The sequence below is a fragment of the Halichondria panicea genome, chromosome 11, assembly GCF_963675165.1.
Source record: "Halichondria panicea chromosome 11, odHalPani1.1, whole genome shotgun sequence".
NCBI classification, from domain to species: Eukaryota; Metazoa; Porifera; class Demospongiae; order Suberitida; family Halichondriidae; genus Halichondria; species Halichondria panicea.
In genome coordinates this window covers 2,792,288-2,810,182 of record NC_087387.1, presented here as the reverse complement: position 1 = coordinate 2,810,182, position 17,895 = coordinate 2,792,288, and the positions used below count along the sequence as shown (strand labels likewise).

At 40.1% G+C, this 17,895-nt stretch overlaps 4 protein-coding genes across 5 annotated transcripts in view; 1 reads left to right on the top strand and 3 right to left on the bottom strand.

The window, feature by feature from the left end:
- Positions 1–17,895, top strand: part of LOC135344561 (DNA polymerase epsilon catalytic subunit A-like) — a 77,195-nt gene that overhangs the window by 16,153 nt on the left and 43,147 nt on the right. Inside the window, exon 22 of the mRNA XM_064541786.1 lies at positions 8,140–8,342. Within this exon, the coding sequence (XP_064397856.1) occupies positions 8,140–8,342 (203 nt within the window). The remainder of the gene's footprint in view (positions 1–8,139; positions 8,343–17,895) is intronic.
- The window catches only part of LOC135344601 (neurotrypsin-like), a 51,711-nt gene that overhangs the window by 386 nt on the left and 33,430 nt on the right, over positions 1–17,895 (bottom strand). Inside the window, exons 1-5 of one of the 2 annotated variants that reach the window (XM_064541838.1) lie at positions 1,839–2,214; positions 1,581–1,787; positions 731–880; positions 501–659; positions 113–449 (exon numbers count right to left, since the gene is read on the bottom strand). The exons of the other annotated variant lie outside the window; for it this stretch is intronic. Coding sequence (XP_064397908.1) covers positions 113–449; positions 501–659; positions 731–880; positions 1,581–1,787; positions 1,839–1,899 — 914 coding nt within the window. The 5' untranslated portion in view covers positions 1,900–2,214. Of the gene's footprint in view, positions 1–112; positions 450–500; positions 660–730; positions 881–1,580; positions 1,788–1,838; positions 2,215–17,895 lie in introns of those variants that run through there. 2 annotated transcript variants of the gene reach the window in all.
- LOC135344624 (neurotrypsin-like) lies at positions 3,920–5,955 on the bottom strand. Its single transcript, XM_064541882.1, has 6 exons — positions 5,807–5,955; positions 5,565–5,732; positions 5,364–5,516; positions 5,138–5,317; positions 4,382–4,679; positions 3,920–4,289 (listed from the first exon to the last, which is right to left on the bottom strand). Exons 1-6 carry the CDS (start codon positions 5,874–5,876, stop codon positions 4,226–4,228), a joined length of 933 nt encoding a protein of 310 aa, XP_064397952.1. The 5' UTR covers positions 5,877–5,955; the 3' UTR covers positions 3,920–4,225.
- LOC135344607 (ornithine decarboxylase 1-like) lies at positions 8,874–14,907 on the bottom strand. Its single transcript, XM_064541852.1, has 8 exons — positions 14,697–14,907; positions 13,097–13,270; positions 12,604–12,776; positions 12,393–12,524; positions 10,080–10,318; positions 9,728–9,885; positions 9,321–9,532; positions 8,874–9,078 (listed from the first exon to the last, which is right to left on the bottom strand). Exons 1-8 carry the CDS (start codon positions 14,841–14,843, stop codon positions 9,045–9,047), a joined length of 1,269 nt encoding a protein of 422 aa, XP_064397922.1. The 5' UTR covers positions 14,844–14,907; the 3' UTR covers positions 8,874–9,044.

Below are 17,895 nucleotides of genomic sequence, written 5' to 3'. Positions count from 1 at the left end.
TGCACATGCAGTGTTATAATTATAATGTAATTGTTCTGTTAACAGCAGTAAAATAAAAATTAAAAATATGTTTTGATTGCTTTCAGTTTTTTGTTGCTAGTTTAGGGCTTACTTGCTTATTTTCTGCTGAAAGTAAACACACGACACAATCCATCCAACGACAACAACCACTAAAACCACTAGATCAACTGCTAATAGACCAACGAGTGCTCCTAATGTCCCACTACCACTCCTGACTGTAATACTGCTCTCACATGTAGCTCCCTCATTTTGTTGTGAGGAAACTGCGCCAGCATCAGTGAAAAGAAGGCACCTCACTCCAACATGGGCACAGGATGAGGAATCAGTTGTTATCATGGGTATACATTCCTGGTCATCACTTCCCGTGCTTCGACAGGTAATATCGTACAATGGACCACTACCCTCTCCAAAGTTGCTGAGAGTGGCGTCTACGAGGATATAATATCTTAAAATATTACAGTGTACAACCATTGCCTTACTTAGAGTTGGGTACCCTAGTCTACTGCACACTAGAGCAGCTTCTCTCTCCGTCCATCCATCACCACACACTGTACCCCAACGACCATTGGAGCACACCTCCACTCGTCCTTCATTGTGGCTGGAGCCACCCACCAGTCTTAGGGCTCCTTCTCTGCAGTCTATAAAATACACAACATGCACTTACTTAATTATTAGATTCTGAGTATAATTATATAGGCAGTAAACGCACTGCAAATCAGTCCAGCAACTTCATCGTTATGCCCCGTGCTTAATGAATCAGGTAGGCAGTCTCTTAAATTTTTATCCCCACTGTTACAATTAACATCTGATGTTACTGTCTCAGCATCCTCCGTTAGTCGGACTGTACTCGCTGTGACACCTGTTTAGCAAAAATTACGACAAGCAAACGATTGACAATGTTTACTGCATGATAACGTTATCAGGAGCGTCTTACGTTGGGAATCGCATCTCGTGCAAGTTTGCAAAGCATGACCTTATATGCAAAACCGCTAAGTGGGTGATAATCATCTAGGACGAGTGCTAATTGAGCTGATGGTGCACTTTTACTGGCGCATAGGTCAATAGGCCTGGTTAACCTCGTTATCTGAAAGAACGCCTGGTCAAGTTCCAATGTACAACTCGTCTAGCTGAGTCAGTGTTTTACAGCTCATAATGATATTCATGGGTAATACACCTTGTGTGGGAAATTATCGGTCCAAGAAATTCCTGGACCAATTAGACAAGTTGTACATTGGAACTTGACCAGGCGTTCTTTCAGATAACGAACGGCTGGTCTCGAGGCTAAGGCCTGGTAGTAAGCTCTCTTTTCTAAGAACCCCAGTAAGACTCCCTACTGCAAAATCAAAACGCCTGTGATATTCAGAGGCTGACCGCGATATGTAATTTATATACTTAAGGCAATCCAGCGGTTAGGAAAACACACGAGATGTGATTCTCTAACCCATGTAGAGTTAAAGGCTCCTTCTTTTATATGCTCCTGGCGTTATCTAGAAGAAGTAAAGCCATGCATGCATTATTTGCATGTGCCTGTATGCCCACCTAGTGCGTCTGCAGTTTACCTGTGTAATTCAAACCCAGTTCTTTACAGGATAAGTTTGCTGCTCTAAGATGATCGGTCCAACCTTTCTGAGTCTTTATATAGTGCCAGAGATACTTGTATTCACCTGAACGACCATAACGGACACACAATTGAACAGCTCCTTCATTTCTTATGAATCTTTGACCGGACAATCTTATTTTTCCGAAATCTTCAGGAAGACAACTATCTGTGAAGCAGTATACAATTGTTACAGTCACTTTGTTATTGTAATACCTACCTGTTGATGTTCCTCTCTGTAGTGTCAATAGTAGCACACTGATTTGAAACAGTAGCCTCATATCTGATCACTTATTGCTATCTCTTTCTAGAAATCACTTCTGTCAACGAAGCCTATAGCTTTCAATTGGGACTTGGCATGTTTATGTATCCAATAAATAAATTATGATGATGTTATTACCCGAGGTCGTGCTGCGGTCAGCGGGTATAGTAGTCCGTTGGTTTGTTTGTCTGTTTGTCAGACCTGTCTACTAACCTGGATGCCATAGCACTGCGTTTACAGTATGGATAGCCTCCAGACAAAAAGTTAGTAGTTTTAAGATTGGCATATTTGATGTTAAAGCTTCGTTGTCGAATAAAAGTGAGCAAAAGCTAAACTTGCACTGCACGTTGGCAGCTAACTAACTACAGGCGGCAGTTACTCACGGTAGACGTATTTACAGCTGAAGTGATCCCATACCAGGAACAATGGAACAGGGTCACTAAAGTAGAAAGCTAGTATTATGATTTTGTGGTTGTTGCTTCTTTGCTTATCCTCATTCCTAGCCCTAGAGCCATACTCCACAGAACCCATAAATTATTTCTAAGGACTCCAGGCTTCTTTGCTGTAATTCTAGTCCACAATGCATGTACTACTAAAACTCCAATCTCAGCATTACCTCTAGCTCTTGTCACTTGCTGCTTAGCCAGCATTTATTGTCTATACCACATACCTGTAGATCATGTTAACAGCCGAAGTTAACACTTATAGTGCTCTAGTTTTAAGAATAAACAGGTACGTATTCAGACGTCCAGTGCATATAATTATGCATAGTCCTAAACCTCAACTTCTTGCGTGTATCGTGACTGGTGCTTATCAGTCCTAATAATTACTATATGTACGTATGTAGGTAAATCCACCCCCTCCCCTCCTAGCATACATTCTGTAGTAACTTACAAGTATCAATATTGTGTTATCTATATAATTATACATAACTACTAGAGTGACACAAGGTGTCATGGGGCGAGCATAAGCGTTTGAGTTCATAATGATAAGGGTTTGTTTAAGTTCACCGTGTTTGATGCACTTTCTTTATGTTATCAGTCAGCCCCACCGCTCTATTTACTAATTTAGTTAGTGACTCTGAGACCATAGCTAAGACTGAGCTGCATGGCCGGCCAGCCATGGATATGGATTGGTCAAAATGTTAATGTCATATTGACGTTAAGATGCAAAAGTAGTTTGAAAGTGCCCCCTTATGATCTGTTTGTCTTGTTTTTAATGTTATTGTGGACCAAGCAAGGTTTATTATCACAAGACAACACAAGTAGGCGTGCCTGTGGTCTCAAGAGTGTCTGTGTCTGTGTACGTGTCTTGCCTGTGGCCTCAAGAGTCTGTGTCTGAGCTTAGTGTAGCTAGTCAATTGTGGCCTCTGTGGCCTCAAGAGCCTGTGTCTTGTCTGAGCTTAGTGTATCTATGAGTTGTGCCCATGCGCATTGATTCACGTAAAACAAATATCGTGCTGGTCCATGACATACAGACAGACAGACAGACAGACAAAATCTCAACGTTGCACACTAGGTAAGGGACTCGCTTCACTCGCCCCAATAACCGTCTGTTGGCTTGTTTGTTCTAATTGTATAATTAATTTTCCACTGTTGAGTGACGTTGGAACCTGGGGAGTGGTGATTCATGTGACTATGACCTCTCAATGTGGTCCTTACATTGTATGCCTCTCCGAAGCTTTATGCTGTAATCTCTATTACAGTTTGAGGTCGTTTATTAATCAAGTCGTAAAGGTAAATGCTACAAGTATAATGATGCCTAGCTAATGTACACACATTATTGCGTATTGGTTAAGCCCCTCGATCTTCCGCCACTTTATCTTTATCCTTGTCTAGAAATCGCATCACTAAATTTTCGTAATCCATATATTTGTATGATCCCCATTATTATGTGCTGGGTATTCCATGGTTGTTGCCCTGTGTATATATACTTATTGTCTCTAGTGTATAGCTACATGTATGATGAGCGCTATTAGTAGAAACATTACTCGTTGGCTAACAGTGCATGTTACAGTAAATGACGTATATCTCTACCATTGGCTCTAGTGTAGCTATGAGCGTTATTAAGCAGAAACATTATGCATGTTGGCCAACATTGTACCATGTATATCTCAATATTGAGAATCACTAACTCTTTAATGCATGCTTCTAGATAGCGTGCAAAACTATTGGTGTTGGTAATAGGCATACTCATACTATCCAACTAAAGTTCTATTACACAATCAGTGTATTCGTTTTCCTCTGTCAAGTGAATAGCTTTCGTTTCGAACGCACTTCACAAAATTACTGTGCTCCAGGTTAGAAACTGTGTCATTAATTTTGTCGTACAATCTCCCGTCTCCCTCATTGTGTGGTGTGTTGGAGGGTGGAGTCGTTAGTAGAGACGGGTGTAGAGTGGGTGTGGTGTCTGAGGGTAGGTAGGCATTGTGTGTACATGCATATTATTTTGTCAACAGTTCAGTTTAATTTTTAGTTTGCTAAGGCTAGTTTAGAGCTTACTTGTTTATTTTTCGCTGTAAGTAAACACACGTTCCAATCCATCCAGCGACAACCACCACTAGAACCACTAGAGCAACTGCCAATAGACCAATGAGTGCTCCTAATGTCACACCAGTAGCAATTGATTCGTTGACAGGAACTACACAAGCGTCGGGAAAAGGAAGACACTTCACTCCAACATCCATTGAGTGGCCACAAGAAGACTCTTGGATACAGTTAGAAATATCACCGTCCAATGTCGTGCAGTTGATTGTGTACACAAAACCAGTTCCCTCACTAAATTGTTGTAGTGTAGCATCTGTTCAAATATGCATGGGGTTCGTATTAGTTGATTGTGCTATTAGTTCAATATAGGACGAGTACATGTACGTGTATATACGCAGCTCCACTTAGTATGTATAGGCGTTGTGGGTCATAACCACATGCATACATGCTGTTATAAGCTGTGAGCTTAGGAAATTAATGTGCGATTAATGCTACTGAGTATTTGTGGCATAAGTCAGACAGAATACCTTTTGTGTACTGTCTATTGGAGTTGCATATAATTATACTCTTGCCAACAAACACTTGTTTATCACAATTAATCAATATATCTCCAATTTCATGTTCACAAGGAAATCGTGCATTTTACCACATATATATAGCATCATGCATGCATGCATGCGGTCATGTACAACATCTGTATACTGTATGCACTTTATGGTTGCTTGGCACACTGTTCCCTTTGATCTTATACAACAAGACCAAGTGACTCACTGTAGGTTGGGAGCCCCAGTCTACTGCACACTTGACTAGCTCTACTGTCTGTCCATCCCTGGTTGCATATTGTCCCCCATTGACCATTGTGGCATATCTCTAGTCTGCCTTCACTGTATGTGGACCCATCCGCTAGTCTCATGGCTCCGTTAGTACTGCATACATGTACGTCACCATTACCTGTATAAACGATAGTTCTCATGTGTCAAGGTCTTGCAATACTTACTGCAGTTCACTGTTGCCACAGTAGTAGTATGGGGTGCAAAGTATTGTAATTGAATGCAGTCGCTCAGTTGATTTGCCGTCTCTGCACAAGTGTAGCTTTTTAATCCCTCTGGACCTACTGAGCTAGTCAATTGCAAAGCACTTGTTGAAGCATCTGCCACAAAGGAGTAGAACAGATAATCTTGTTAATGTAAATACTTACCCAAATAGCCAAGATTAAGTTGCCTGCAGGCCAATCTAGCAGCTTCTTCTGTCCATTTATCACATGTTGAAAAATATTTCCATTTAGTACTACTACAAATTTGCACTGCTCTGAACTTCTCTCCTCTGTTATGTACTAGTCTGAGATCTCCATTGCTGTCACAATTACCTTTATAATGGAATGATATGTTCTGAGTCAGCAGTTACAAGCGTTATATACACACAGAGCTATATATGCAATACCTTCAATCGGTGGCACTTGACAGTTCGAAATTTCCAGAAAGTAGAAAACTACAAGACCTAATAACTTCATGTTTCATTCACTCTATCTTAAAAAGTCTACTAGTATAGCCGTAATATTGAATTTGTGTAATACGTGTTCTAGTATATATACTCGTCGTCATACAGGAAGTAATTATAGTTTACATGCATGCAAATTTCCAAACACATTATTTCAGTGTAATTACTATGTTGCAGTATTATGCTACCAATAATTATACTGATACTTATGATTATACATGTAGCAAGAGTATATTATACCAAGAGTATATGATAGAGAGAGAGTATCGAACGTAGGCATACTGTGTATTAGATGTATGCGAAGAGTAACGTGACTTTCTGTGGGTGATGTAATCTTGATAGATTACATCACCCACACTTGGATTGGTCAGTGTGCAAATTCCAGGCTTGTGACAGATACAGGAAGTCACGTTACTCTCCACATACATCTGATGTACAGTATGCCTACGTTCGATACTCTCTTCTCTATCATATACTCTTGATTATACTCTTATATCCCGTTGCTACGTTGTTGCCAAGTGCAATATGAAGCATATTGCACTGCTGAAAGTCATATTGCACTGACCGCAAAGTCATATTGCACTGACCGCAAAACGCCCCTCTGGCAATTAGACAGACAATTAAATTAAAATTAAATTAATACGCATGAGAAATAACAAGTATCGAAGTATGTCCAGCCATGCAGGAATGAATGTTCAGCACTGCTGGAGTTTCTTCTTGCAACCATGCAGGTTTTAAAATTGTCCAAGATTCATTTTGTGGAATATTCTGTGTTCCTAGATCGACCTAGTCCTCGACATCGTGATGCATGTCAATTCTGCTTCACCGTAGCACTAGAAGTGGCTCTTTTTGCTGGGGGCATGAGCTGTTTTGCAGCAGTGTAGAAGCGAGCTTTCTTGGCTTGGTTATGAGGCCGAGCGTAGACCAGCAGCTAATACCGTGTATTCACTGAGTAGTGGGGTGGGGCTGTTTCTATGCAGCAGTAAGTGGGGCGGGGCTGTTTTGCAGCACCAGAAGTGGGGTGGGGTTGTTTTGCAGATTTCAGTTGAAACTCCAACAATTTTGTGTCGGTCATGCCAATCTTATATGCTGCAGATACTGGCGTCTAGAAGAGAGAAGAGATGGAGCTGTGTCTAGAGTTGTCTCTGTCTTTTTTTGTGCTGTTTATATTGTGTTACTAGGACAGTGTTATGTTGCTATGCCCTCGGGATATAAACTAGTTATAACACGTGCACTCGGGCTGCATGGCATATATTGCACTCAGCCCTAGGGGCTGGCGCCCTCGTGCTTCAGTGCAATATATTCCATACATCCCTTGTGCCCGTGTTATAACTATAACATACTCTACAAACAAACTGTGCATAAAGAACGTGACATCCTATCAGTTGCACGTGAGCAACTCGCAATTGATGATGTTTACGCATTATGCAACGGACATAATTTGTTAACAGTGAGTATAAAGAGTGCAAGTGAACGGGATCAAACCGACTATTGTCTCTATTTAGATGATTTTGTGAGACGAGATTGTCTCCTATCAATGTGCAGTGAGCAACTCTGAAAGTTGAACGCCGACGACTAGCTAATCAGATGTCATTGTTAAATAATATTTACCGCACTCCTAAAAACATTATGGTTATAGTATTTACAAGGAGATACTTCATCACGTGCGAGTCATGTTACACAGTTTTGTATAGAGCTACATCAGTAGTTCGACACTCTTATAATACTCTTGATTATAGCTAAATAACTACATGTGGACAACACAATTAGTATCCTGCATGTAGTCGAATTTATCGGAGGTCACCTGCTCAGTAAGTAGAAGTTCCTCCATTGTTTTCGAAGTATATAGTGTAATGTGTTGCTGGAAATTTGTAGCATAAGCATACATGTAGCATAGCATAGGAATATGTCTTACAGTTCAGGTTAGTGTCAACTTGAATTCTTTGTGAAAGTACTGTAATTAATGTTATGTATATGTAGTCAAGTTTACCATGTTGCTAACATGCATGCTGTTCCTTGTTCATTAATTGTCAAGAAGTCAGTACGTTCCAGTTTCAGTGTGTATATAAATGTGGTTGTAATGAAGTTCTAACATTATACAATCTGTTTCTACGGTGTCATGGCCCGTTTAGTGGATTGTTTGTGTTTCTGTACTGCATGTTGTATTGACAGGAGTGCATGAATACTGATATTGGTCAGAGCTATCTATTTTTGCGGAAAATAGTGTATTCAATTCTGATTTATATATTGCATGTACTTCGATTTTGTTTCTGTAGATCATTCCCCGCCCCCTTCAAATCTCAAGCGTTCCCATGACAACATTGGACTCTCTCCTGACATTGAGGACATCGCTATAAGTCAGAAGCGTCCCCACACCACTCCTACCGTCACCAAGCACACCACCCTTACACCCTCACAGCCTCTTGGCGGCTCATGGAGAAATGTACTCGGCCCACCCCCTAGTCGTGGAACCACAAAGGTACAGGGTTGGTTTACACAGATAAAAAATGCAGCACTGTCAGGCTTTTGTCCCAGTAGATAGAATCTACTTTTGGTCAGTAGCCAGAAACAAGTTTATTGATTTGACTAGGATCGCAATTTGCCATGCAATGTGATTAATGAATAATGCTGTTATGTGGCATAATCAGAAAATCGCTTTAATTGCCTCATAAATGCTAAAAAATAATTACCCGTACTATAATTATGGTATATTGCTCATTAAATATAATTATACCGTATGGAAAAATTCCACAAGCACCTGAGTGCTTAATGCGTGTTTTACTTAATTCGTGAAAAGTATTGGAGTGTTGTGGAGTTTAATGAAACCAGAAGTGTGTATGCATGATGGTTTTCTTGTCAATGATAAGGGGAGATCTGTAGAGAGGTCAAAGTTCACAATGGCTGCTACTTCTGGCAGTACAGCTATTGTATTCCTCATGCGGCTACACCTCAAGGCATAATAATAGCCATTCCATGCATAGACTGCGGTATTAGTGGAATATAAACTACAACTCGCACAATAGTACAAATTTAAGTGCAACTTTATGTCATGAATGTTTGTACAAACTTGAACAGAATTTATACAGTATACTCATGTTTAGTTCAGTACATGATAAAATAAGTATGTCAAGATAGCAGGTTGAAGAGTCTTAACAATAAAGGTGAGCTGTAGCCAGTTGAATCAGTTCTCCAGTGTCAGTTTAAGCATTCTCTCTCTGTGCATGGTAATATACGTATATTGGGTAGCTGTCATTCAACTAAGGTCAATGATTCGCATGCAATCGTTGTTATGCTGTCTTCGATGTCAAATAGCGAAGGTCGCATGCAGTTAGGACTGTGTATGTAAGCATGTATGTCTCAATCAGATAATTGTAGCTACGTATATATCCACTAACAATCCTAAAAGGCTCACCGTCATTTACCTGTGTGTATTTATAGTACGTACGATGCTACTTACGTGTACACACTTGAGATGTAGTAGTAGCACTCTGGTCTAGGGAATCCATTGAATGCGTAGCTGCCAAAATCTCTACAATAGGCTCCCATATCTTTGAAATACAACCAATCTCCGACTTCTAACTCAGGAAGGGAAGTTGAGATTACCTTATCAGGTGCTAATGTTGGTCCCCATATGACTGAAGGGATTTCTTTGGTTGTCACGTCATTAATCTGTGAACAGACAAGCACATGCATGTTGTATGTATAGAAATTTTGACACTGGAATGTTGGAGAACCCCTACATGCATGACTGTTACGTGTATAATAGCCAGCTACGTTATTTAATACCTTCGTGGATTAATGGATAGCCAAGCAATAGGGTAAAGAGCATACCAGCAATAAGGAAAAATATTTGCTTGTCCTAACCTTAAGACAATTTGGTGGTGGACAGCCAAAGTAATGACAAATGGCAAATGTACCATATCCACCATCTGAAATGTGAATGGTTTGTGTCTCATCTGACTCCGTCTTTTTGGAGTGTATCATCAACGCCAAAGTGTGGGTAGAAGTTGCGAAGTATCTACCTGCATTCATGCATGCAATGTGCATACATTCAATCACGAAGAAAGAAGCATGCAGCCGTATACAATAATTATAGGTTAATGTATGCATGGGCCAATTACAGTGAACGTCAGCACACATTAAAGTATTGTACACAAGGACAAATGTAACATGCAGCCCTAATACTAACCAGCACAATCGTACAGGAATACCATACCTGGCTCTGATACTATTTTTGTGTTTGGATAAATAGAGACAAAGTTTTCCAACTCTTCTTTTGTGTCATCCAATAGTTGCTGTAGAACATTCTCACAACCAGTTCTTCCTGGGAACCCCCCTCCAATGTCAAGTATTGATAGCTCATATCCAATAGTTGAAGCCTCCTGAAAGACGATCAGACTTTGCTTGATATTGTCTCTGAACACAGCAGAACTAACGTCGGAGCCAATGTGGAAACTATAGTACATGCATAAGTTATAATTATAGCTATGTATATATAGTACCGTATAGCGCGAAATTTTCGAGGCACTTAAATTTCATGGAATGGCCTCTAAAAGCATTTCGCTGAATAAATTTTGTGGGTTGATTGCTTACCCGAAGCCACATCTTTAATCTTTACACGTTATAACACAAAATCTAAATTTTTGTGCAGGATTGCTAACCTGCAAAAATTAGGCCTCTCAAAAATTTCGCGCTATATGATACAGTGGAACCTCCATTAACGACCACCTCTGAAGAGCAACCACATGCACTCTATAAAACAGCCAGGTCCGGATTGAAACTACAATGACTCGATGTAAAGCAACCTTTCAGGAGCGGCCACCTCTCTACTTGGTACAACAAGCAGCTTTCTATCCCCAATCAGCTTTAGCAATGAAAAAATAACCTCGCAGAACAGACAGCCACACCCAGAATTAGCAACAAATTATTGCTGAGATGGCGTGAAAATCTAGCTGTAGCTTGTCCCTACAGCCTTTTCAAAGATTGTATGACTAGAGAAGCAGTTAGCAAAGCTCCAAGATTCATTTGCAGCAGGAATTGACTCAGAGCATACATGTGATTGGCAATCAACAAGACCACCTCTCTGTAACAGCCAAAAGGCTGTTCCCCAATGGTGTCCGTTTTATGCACGTTCCACTGTATATACAATGAGCAACAGGCAACTACATGTATCAATACTATAATAAGTATTAGTTATTGCATGACCACGTGCGGCCCTCGACCACTAATTTACTACTGAGCCAATATCTGGCATATTGCACGAGTGATTTTTATTTATTTATTTTATTTATTTATTTTTTATTGAAAATGAAAGTGAGTTAGAAGAGGACAAGTGATGACAAATGATAATGAGTTAACTTAATGTGAAAAAACTAAAGTCATTTGCTCAAACATGCAACAATGATCTTTTGCTCAAACATGCAACAATAATTGTAATATATGGCATATTGCACAGTGAAGCCAGGCACATCAAAGCTAACAAGTCACCACATCACAGCCCTCGACCACTAATTATGCCTCGAGGCGTAGCCGCACGAGGGATACGGTAAAGCTGACTGTGTGTGTGTGTGTCTGTGTGTCTGTTCCAGCTGTAACTGCTCAACGGTTGCAATGCGACGAAAACTAACAGCTTCTATAGGCTTCTAGCCACGGTCTCTTGGATTTTGATTCGTGGATTTGCAAACTAAAGCTTCTTTCTCGAGTTATGGCTAGTTTGACTCACATTGAAGGCTGTTGCAGTCTCTTCAGAATCTTTCATAGCATCATCTGTCCGCACAAACTTTCTATTTAACATATGAGTTAGCCTTGCACTAAAGTGCTAGCTTTTTGTTAGCTACAATACTCAGAAAATATCTGTTAAAACAGCTAGCTAGCAGTAGCCATTTGTGAAATTGATCTCTTTGGACACACCCTTTAATTATTCCTGTGTATGTAATGCGCATGCGCGCTCATTCCCCACGTGTGAGAAAATAATAATATCCAAGACCCAGATCCAGATCCTCCTGGCAGAATCATCTTTGTCTTGAAGGCCTGGTAAGCCACAAAACACTACCATAATTATAACAATATAGATAACAATATGCATGTACACAGGTCTTTTCTTCTTAGATATTATATACACTGAACTACAGATCTTGGAAGAATCAATTTTCTTCTTTCTTGAGGTCCTAGTAAGCCACATAATACAACAATAGATGCATGTAAATAAGTCTTTTCTTCTCAGTGACTTTATATAGATAAGCTAACTTTAATATAAAATTCATTATAGAAACTAATATAACACTCTAATACTTTTCAGCGAAAGCAAAAACATGGCGAGAGGCATTAGCACAGCGCCAGCTTGAACACTAGTTTACTACTGAGCCAATATCTGGCATATTGCACTGTGCTCATGCAATAACTAATACTTAACACCACTTACTACAACCTCAGGACTTAATCTTGTTAATAGAACGGAATTAAGTTTATACAGTTCTGTACTTATAATTATAAGCTACACATAATAAGAGAACCTACATATTTAGCTTACCTCACACCAGTGACATTGAGTTGAAGTTGTTTGGCCAGCTTAAGCAGTTGAATAGCCTCAGTAACACTGCACCCAAACTTTAAACCGAGCTGGTAGCTGTCGTTGGCTTCGAGCTTGATTCTCACAATTAGCCTTGAAAGTGTTAAATCACGTTAAAATATTTAATAATTATATACACAAAGCATCTCACTATTACTGTTGGTTCGCTTACTCTGCATCATTAAAATATTGCTGTACTTTGTACAACTCATTTTTACAGTCAAAGGTCATTTTCTTTACTCCGCACTTGGCAGCGTACTTGAGATGTGATATCATTTTGCACGGGTTGGCAAAGATGATCCTTTCTGGACTGACTCCGAAACCAAGCACTTTCTCTATCTCTTGCTGCATTTTGGAGGTTCAAAACGTATTCAGGATGAGGGTCAAGAATTGGTGGAATTGAATTTGCACAAAGTATCCCGAAAGATATCATTGACAGGAAATGCACTTGATTTTTGATTCTATATTTCAAGATCAACGATCACTTGTCAATCGGGCTTCTGGTTGTACTTCTTGCAAATTTAATTCAAAACCACCAGCTCTTGAACTCATCCACTTCAACGTAATCCATTAATGACTATCCAACTACATGTTTAAAGTGACCAGGACTTGTATGGATGCCTGCAGTTGTTGCACGTAAGTATTGTCGAACTGTGTTCACTCACCTTGCTTGCACAGTCGAATCCTGTCCCTATTTCTGCAAGTACTTTAAGCAGCAATTTATCTGAGTTGCACTTGACTGCGTAGAATGGAGCAACATTCGGTATCATGTCCATCCACTGGTCGTACATGTGGATCAGCCGTCCAATGTCAATGACGAAAAATGCACTGTCATTTTCCTGTGGTATTTTGTGAAAATACGAAAATTGTGCAAACGCCAAAGTGCAAAGGTAAAACTATTGCTCTTGCTGCATTATAGTCTCGCAAACCACCCCTCTTTCTAATTTTTGAATCTAAAATCTGAACTTACGGCCAACAAAAAGTCCTCGGCAGAGTGACGAGGCCTAACACTGAATAGATTTAGTTCAAACATAGCCACGATTCTTCGAACTCTCTCTCTCTCTCGTATCAACAGAAGGCTCTATAAACAGCTAGCTACAATGCATGACCGTAATCTATAACTATATAGGTTTCGAGGTCTGGCTGCAAACATCGTGGCCTCCCTCTTTGAAAAAGTGCAGTATTGCCATCAAAGTCCGAATGATTACTGCCTTTTTCTCCATTTCCCCCCAGAGTTGCAGTCGTATGTCATTGGCTACACTGGAGATTAAAGACAACAATCGTTCAGATAGCATGGAAGTTTTTGTTGGCCATGATATCGGACTTGAATAGAGCCTTACCTAGTCTATACCTATAGTCTCGCAAGCCATCCAAGAGAGTATGAAATTACACATGTACTATTTGTGCAGCAGTCAGTGGTTAGCGAAGAATGTGTGAAACATATAATTTGATTTGCCAATGAACTCTTGATATTATCTATCTTGCTACTATAAAATCCAGGTGAGAGATCACTGACAGTTTAATAACAGACAAACAGGCACTAATAAGAAAACAGGGCGCAGGGCCTCATAAACAACAACAAAGGACTTTTGTTACAACTAGAGCAATGCTCTCCAAGAATTAAGATTCTTAACAAAAACCATGGAAACTAACTACTCTAATTAAGTCATATAAGTGTACAGTATTATTCCAACAAATATCACCTTGCATAGATGCATTCGGAACTTACTGTGGCTATTTGCGGTATCAAATTAGGTATGAATGCGACCTACTATAAAGAACACGGAAACTCAATTATAACTGCGGCCAGGGGAGGTACGACACGAGTACCTCGATAAGCTTGGTCACGTGTAAAGTTCAACAGTAAAATCATTGTTGCATGTGACCAATTGCCTAAAAAATTTTAGCGTGATCGAGGTATATATAATTATCGTATACCTCCTCTAAACTGCAAGTCAATTATTACGTCGTGCTATACAGCTAGTACAGCCCTCGGGCATGAGTTAATAACCTATGCTTTGAGTGCCATAAATGTAGTGGCGTGGTCAACACAACTTTGTACGGTGAAATCAGCCATATCCTATTTTGGGGGCTTTGCGAGACTAGGTATAGACTATAGCTTAGATGCTTTGAGCGGCTGTCCTCAAAAAGCGTTCGAAAATAGCATGCGTTCGATAATCGATGGTTTACTCTAGCTGTATAAATTCGTCAATAGCTATGTGGTTGATTTGCTCATGCATCTATATAGTTGGGTACAATTGATACCTCTTGCAGTTGTATGTTCTTCCTATCTTCCACGATGTCTTGAATGGATGTCGTATCTTTTACAACATCCACTGCAATGCATTGGTCTCGAACAGTTTTCAAATGAATTTGAGAGATGTTGATTGCACTGTTGTTACTGGTGGACATCTTCTTTTTTTGTAGCTAGTTTATCAATGGCCTTGTCACGTCCACTATACCGCCCTTATTAATATTATTGCAATTCTTTTTTCCATGTCAGACTATGTGGGAAGCTATATAGTGTAACTATTCGCACATTTCGCACATGCTAATTCGACATCCTGTTACTGAGCATTCCATGGTGCATGTGAAGGTTACCTGGCACCATAGATAGAGTAGAAGAGGGATTGGAAACGGAAGTACCCTCGAAGTACCATCCGTGTATCTCCGCGGTTTTAATCGAGGCTTACTTTTTAACACGAGGGCTAAACATGAATAATTCATGAGAATTGTTTTGCTCTCTGTAAGAAGTCCACGAGCAGTTCTCTAAACATCAACTTTCTCTAATACTTGAGGCCATTTGGGACACAGGACACTATTTAGTTACAAAGCCTTAGCTATATCAAAGGTACTATAGGAACACAAGCATGAAAAAGCGCTCTGTGTACCTCTAGCTACTTCACGACAATCGAGATTATATTTTCTTTGTTTCCAATTGATACCTACTATCAGGGGGCATGTGATTCAGTAATGGGGGTAGCTCTGAGATGTATACTTTGGACACAATAAGTTTCCCGGGCTTTTGCGGGAGTTATGAGAAGATACACGGATGGTCCCAGAGCCACTACGTAGACTTCATTGTAAAACATCACGTGAATCACTTCCGTTTCCAATCCCTCTTCTACTCTATCTATGCTGGCACTAGTAAATGAACTCAGAGAATATTTGCATGTTTATATCTTACCTCATAAACCATAGATTTAGTAACAATTAAAGTTCTGCAAGGTAGCCTTGGACATCATCGTTGTTGTTAGCAACCCGACTCCCCCTACAAATATTCGATTGCTTACGAAACATTCACAATCGTGTACATCATGTACACAAACAACATTGTATAAAGGTTACAGAGTGATTGTATAACTGTGGTGACATGACTCAATCAGGATCTGCAGAAACTTGTCTGTGAGGTCCTATCTGAAGATGCTTTTCATCCCGGGCAGTCTTAAATACAGAATTAATGGTGGCTCATGATGTCCACTTCTCTATTTAACTAGCTATCCTAATCAAATGTATACTGCAGCTATCAGGGCTATAAATGTTACTCTAGCTACTTCCCAGGTCTAGGAACATGGTTCATCTCAAGTGCTTCTTCTTCTGGATCTTCAGTCTCTTTGTTTTCAAGCTGGATTTCTGAAGGATAGTTTCCTTGCCATCATTGCAGTCACTGTCTTCTGATGACTCAACAAGTCACTGTCTAACAACCCTAGAACTTCTCTGAGGTTGTACTACAAATATTTTGTAGCCTTATACTGGACTAAGAAGTATCTGCTAGGCACACAAAAGCTATGAGAAAGCAAAAGAGAAAAGCTGACAGCATTCAGCTGAACTATATAGTCTATACCTCCTGAAAGATATGAAACGTTAACCTCCTTTATTACCCTAGGCGCTCGTGGGCGGCTCGGGTAATATTAGTCGTTTGGTTTGTTTGTTGGTTTGTCTTATCTGGATGCCATAGCACTTGCGTTCACAGCATTCAATTGGCTTAGCTCTACACGCGACCTTTATTCGAGGTAGATCTACATAATTATTTGCAGCTGTAGTGATCCTTTACCGGTCTCTACTAAAAGTAGAATTGTAGTTTGTTGCTTCTTTATTATGCCTCAAGGCGTAACCGCACGAGGGATATGGTAAAGCTGACCGTGTGTGTGTGTGTGTGTGTGTGTGTGTGTGTGTGTGTGTGTGTGTGTGTGTGTGTGTGTGTGTGTGTGTGTGTGTGTGTGTGTGTGTGTGTGTGTGTGTGTGTGTGTGTGTGTGTGTGTGTGTGTGTGTGTGTGTGTGTGTGTGTGTGTGTGTGTGTGTGTGTGTGTGTGTGTGTGTGTGTGTGTGTGTGTGTGTGTGTGTGTGTGTGTGTGTGTGTGTGTGTGTGTGTGTGTGTGTGTGTGTGTGTGTGTGTGTGTGTGTGTGTGTGTGTGTGTGTGTGTGTGTGTGTGTGTGTGTGTGTGTGTGTGTGTGTGTGTGTTCCAGCTAGCTGTAACTGCTCAACGGTTGCATTGCGACGAAAACTAACAGCTTCTGTAGGCTTCTAGCCACGTTCTCTTGGATTTTAATTTGTGGATTTGCAAACTAAAGCTTCTTTCTCGAGTTATGGCTCATTTACTTACAGTGACGGCTGAAAGTTTCTATTCAACTTATGAGTTATTGTTGGACTTAAAGCGCTAGCTTTTTGTTAGCTACAAGAGTAAAAAAAGAGTTGCAAAACTGTACTAACTGCCAGAGTTGCAGCATGCAGCCATTGCAAACTTTAACCTATTGCGGCGGATACACCCCTTTTTTCTGTGCATGCGCATTCAATCCCTGTGTGAGATTCTGGGACAGAATACAATCTCTCTTCTTCTTTTCACTCTTTTTCTAGTAAGCCACCAAACACTACAATGCTACCATGTACATACACAACATTTCTCTGAATCCCCCCTTTTGTTATTGACAGGAAATGTAAACTTCTACATTGTAGATCTACAATAACATGCATGCAGTTGCTTTCTATCCTTGAAGATCTATTTCTATCCTTGAACATCATTCATCAACCCATCAGATACCGTATAGCATGCATATTTCAATATTTCAATAAATGTTCGTAGTTTTCGCTAATTAAGCATGCACCGCGAACATTTATACCCACCCATTTAATATCGCATGCATGCATGCTGTAGAAAGGCTGCTATTCCGCGAAAACCTTTCTAACAGTCATTCCGTGAACGTTTATACCCGCTATACGGTAGGCTCTTCTGTTTCCATTAAGCTCCTCTACTATAATGACTATGTGGAATTCATTGTCAACAATAATAACGTAAGATTATGTACATGTACAACATCATTTATTAATAACGTAACATTATATACAAGCTCTGCGTTTACAGCATGGATAGCCTTCACACAACAAGTTATTTTGATGTCGAATAAAAGCTAAGAAGGTTGAGCTTACACGTTGGCTGCATTGCTAGCTAGCTATACATCTGGCCTT

Bases quoted from the DNA above. Each gene is read 5' to 3' on its own strand.
- LOC135344624 (XM_064541882.1), bottom strand. From the start codon at position 5,876: ATGAAGTTATTAGGTCTTGTAGTTTTCTACTTTCTGGAAATTTCGAAC. The intron at 5,517-5,564 runs GTAAGTATTTAC...CCTTTGTGGCAG, and splicing joins ACTTAATCTTGGCTATTTGG to ATGCTTCAACAAGTGCTTTG. The intron at 4,680-5,137 runs GTGAGTCACTTG...ATATTTGAACAG, and splicing joins ACTGGGGCTCCCAACCTACA to ATGCTACACTACAACAATTT.
- LOC135344607 (XM_064541852.1), bottom strand. From the start codon at position 14,843: ATGTCCACCAGTAACAACAGTGCAATCAACATCTCTCAAATTCATTTG. The intron at 9,886-10,079 runs GTATGGTATTCC...GCATGAATGCAG, and splicing joins AAAAATAGTATCAGAGCCAG to GTAGATACTTCGCAACTTCT. The intron at 9,533-9,727 runs GTTAGGACAAGC...GTCTGTTCACAG, and splicing joins CACCACCAAATTGTCTTAAG to ATTAATGACGTGACAACCAA.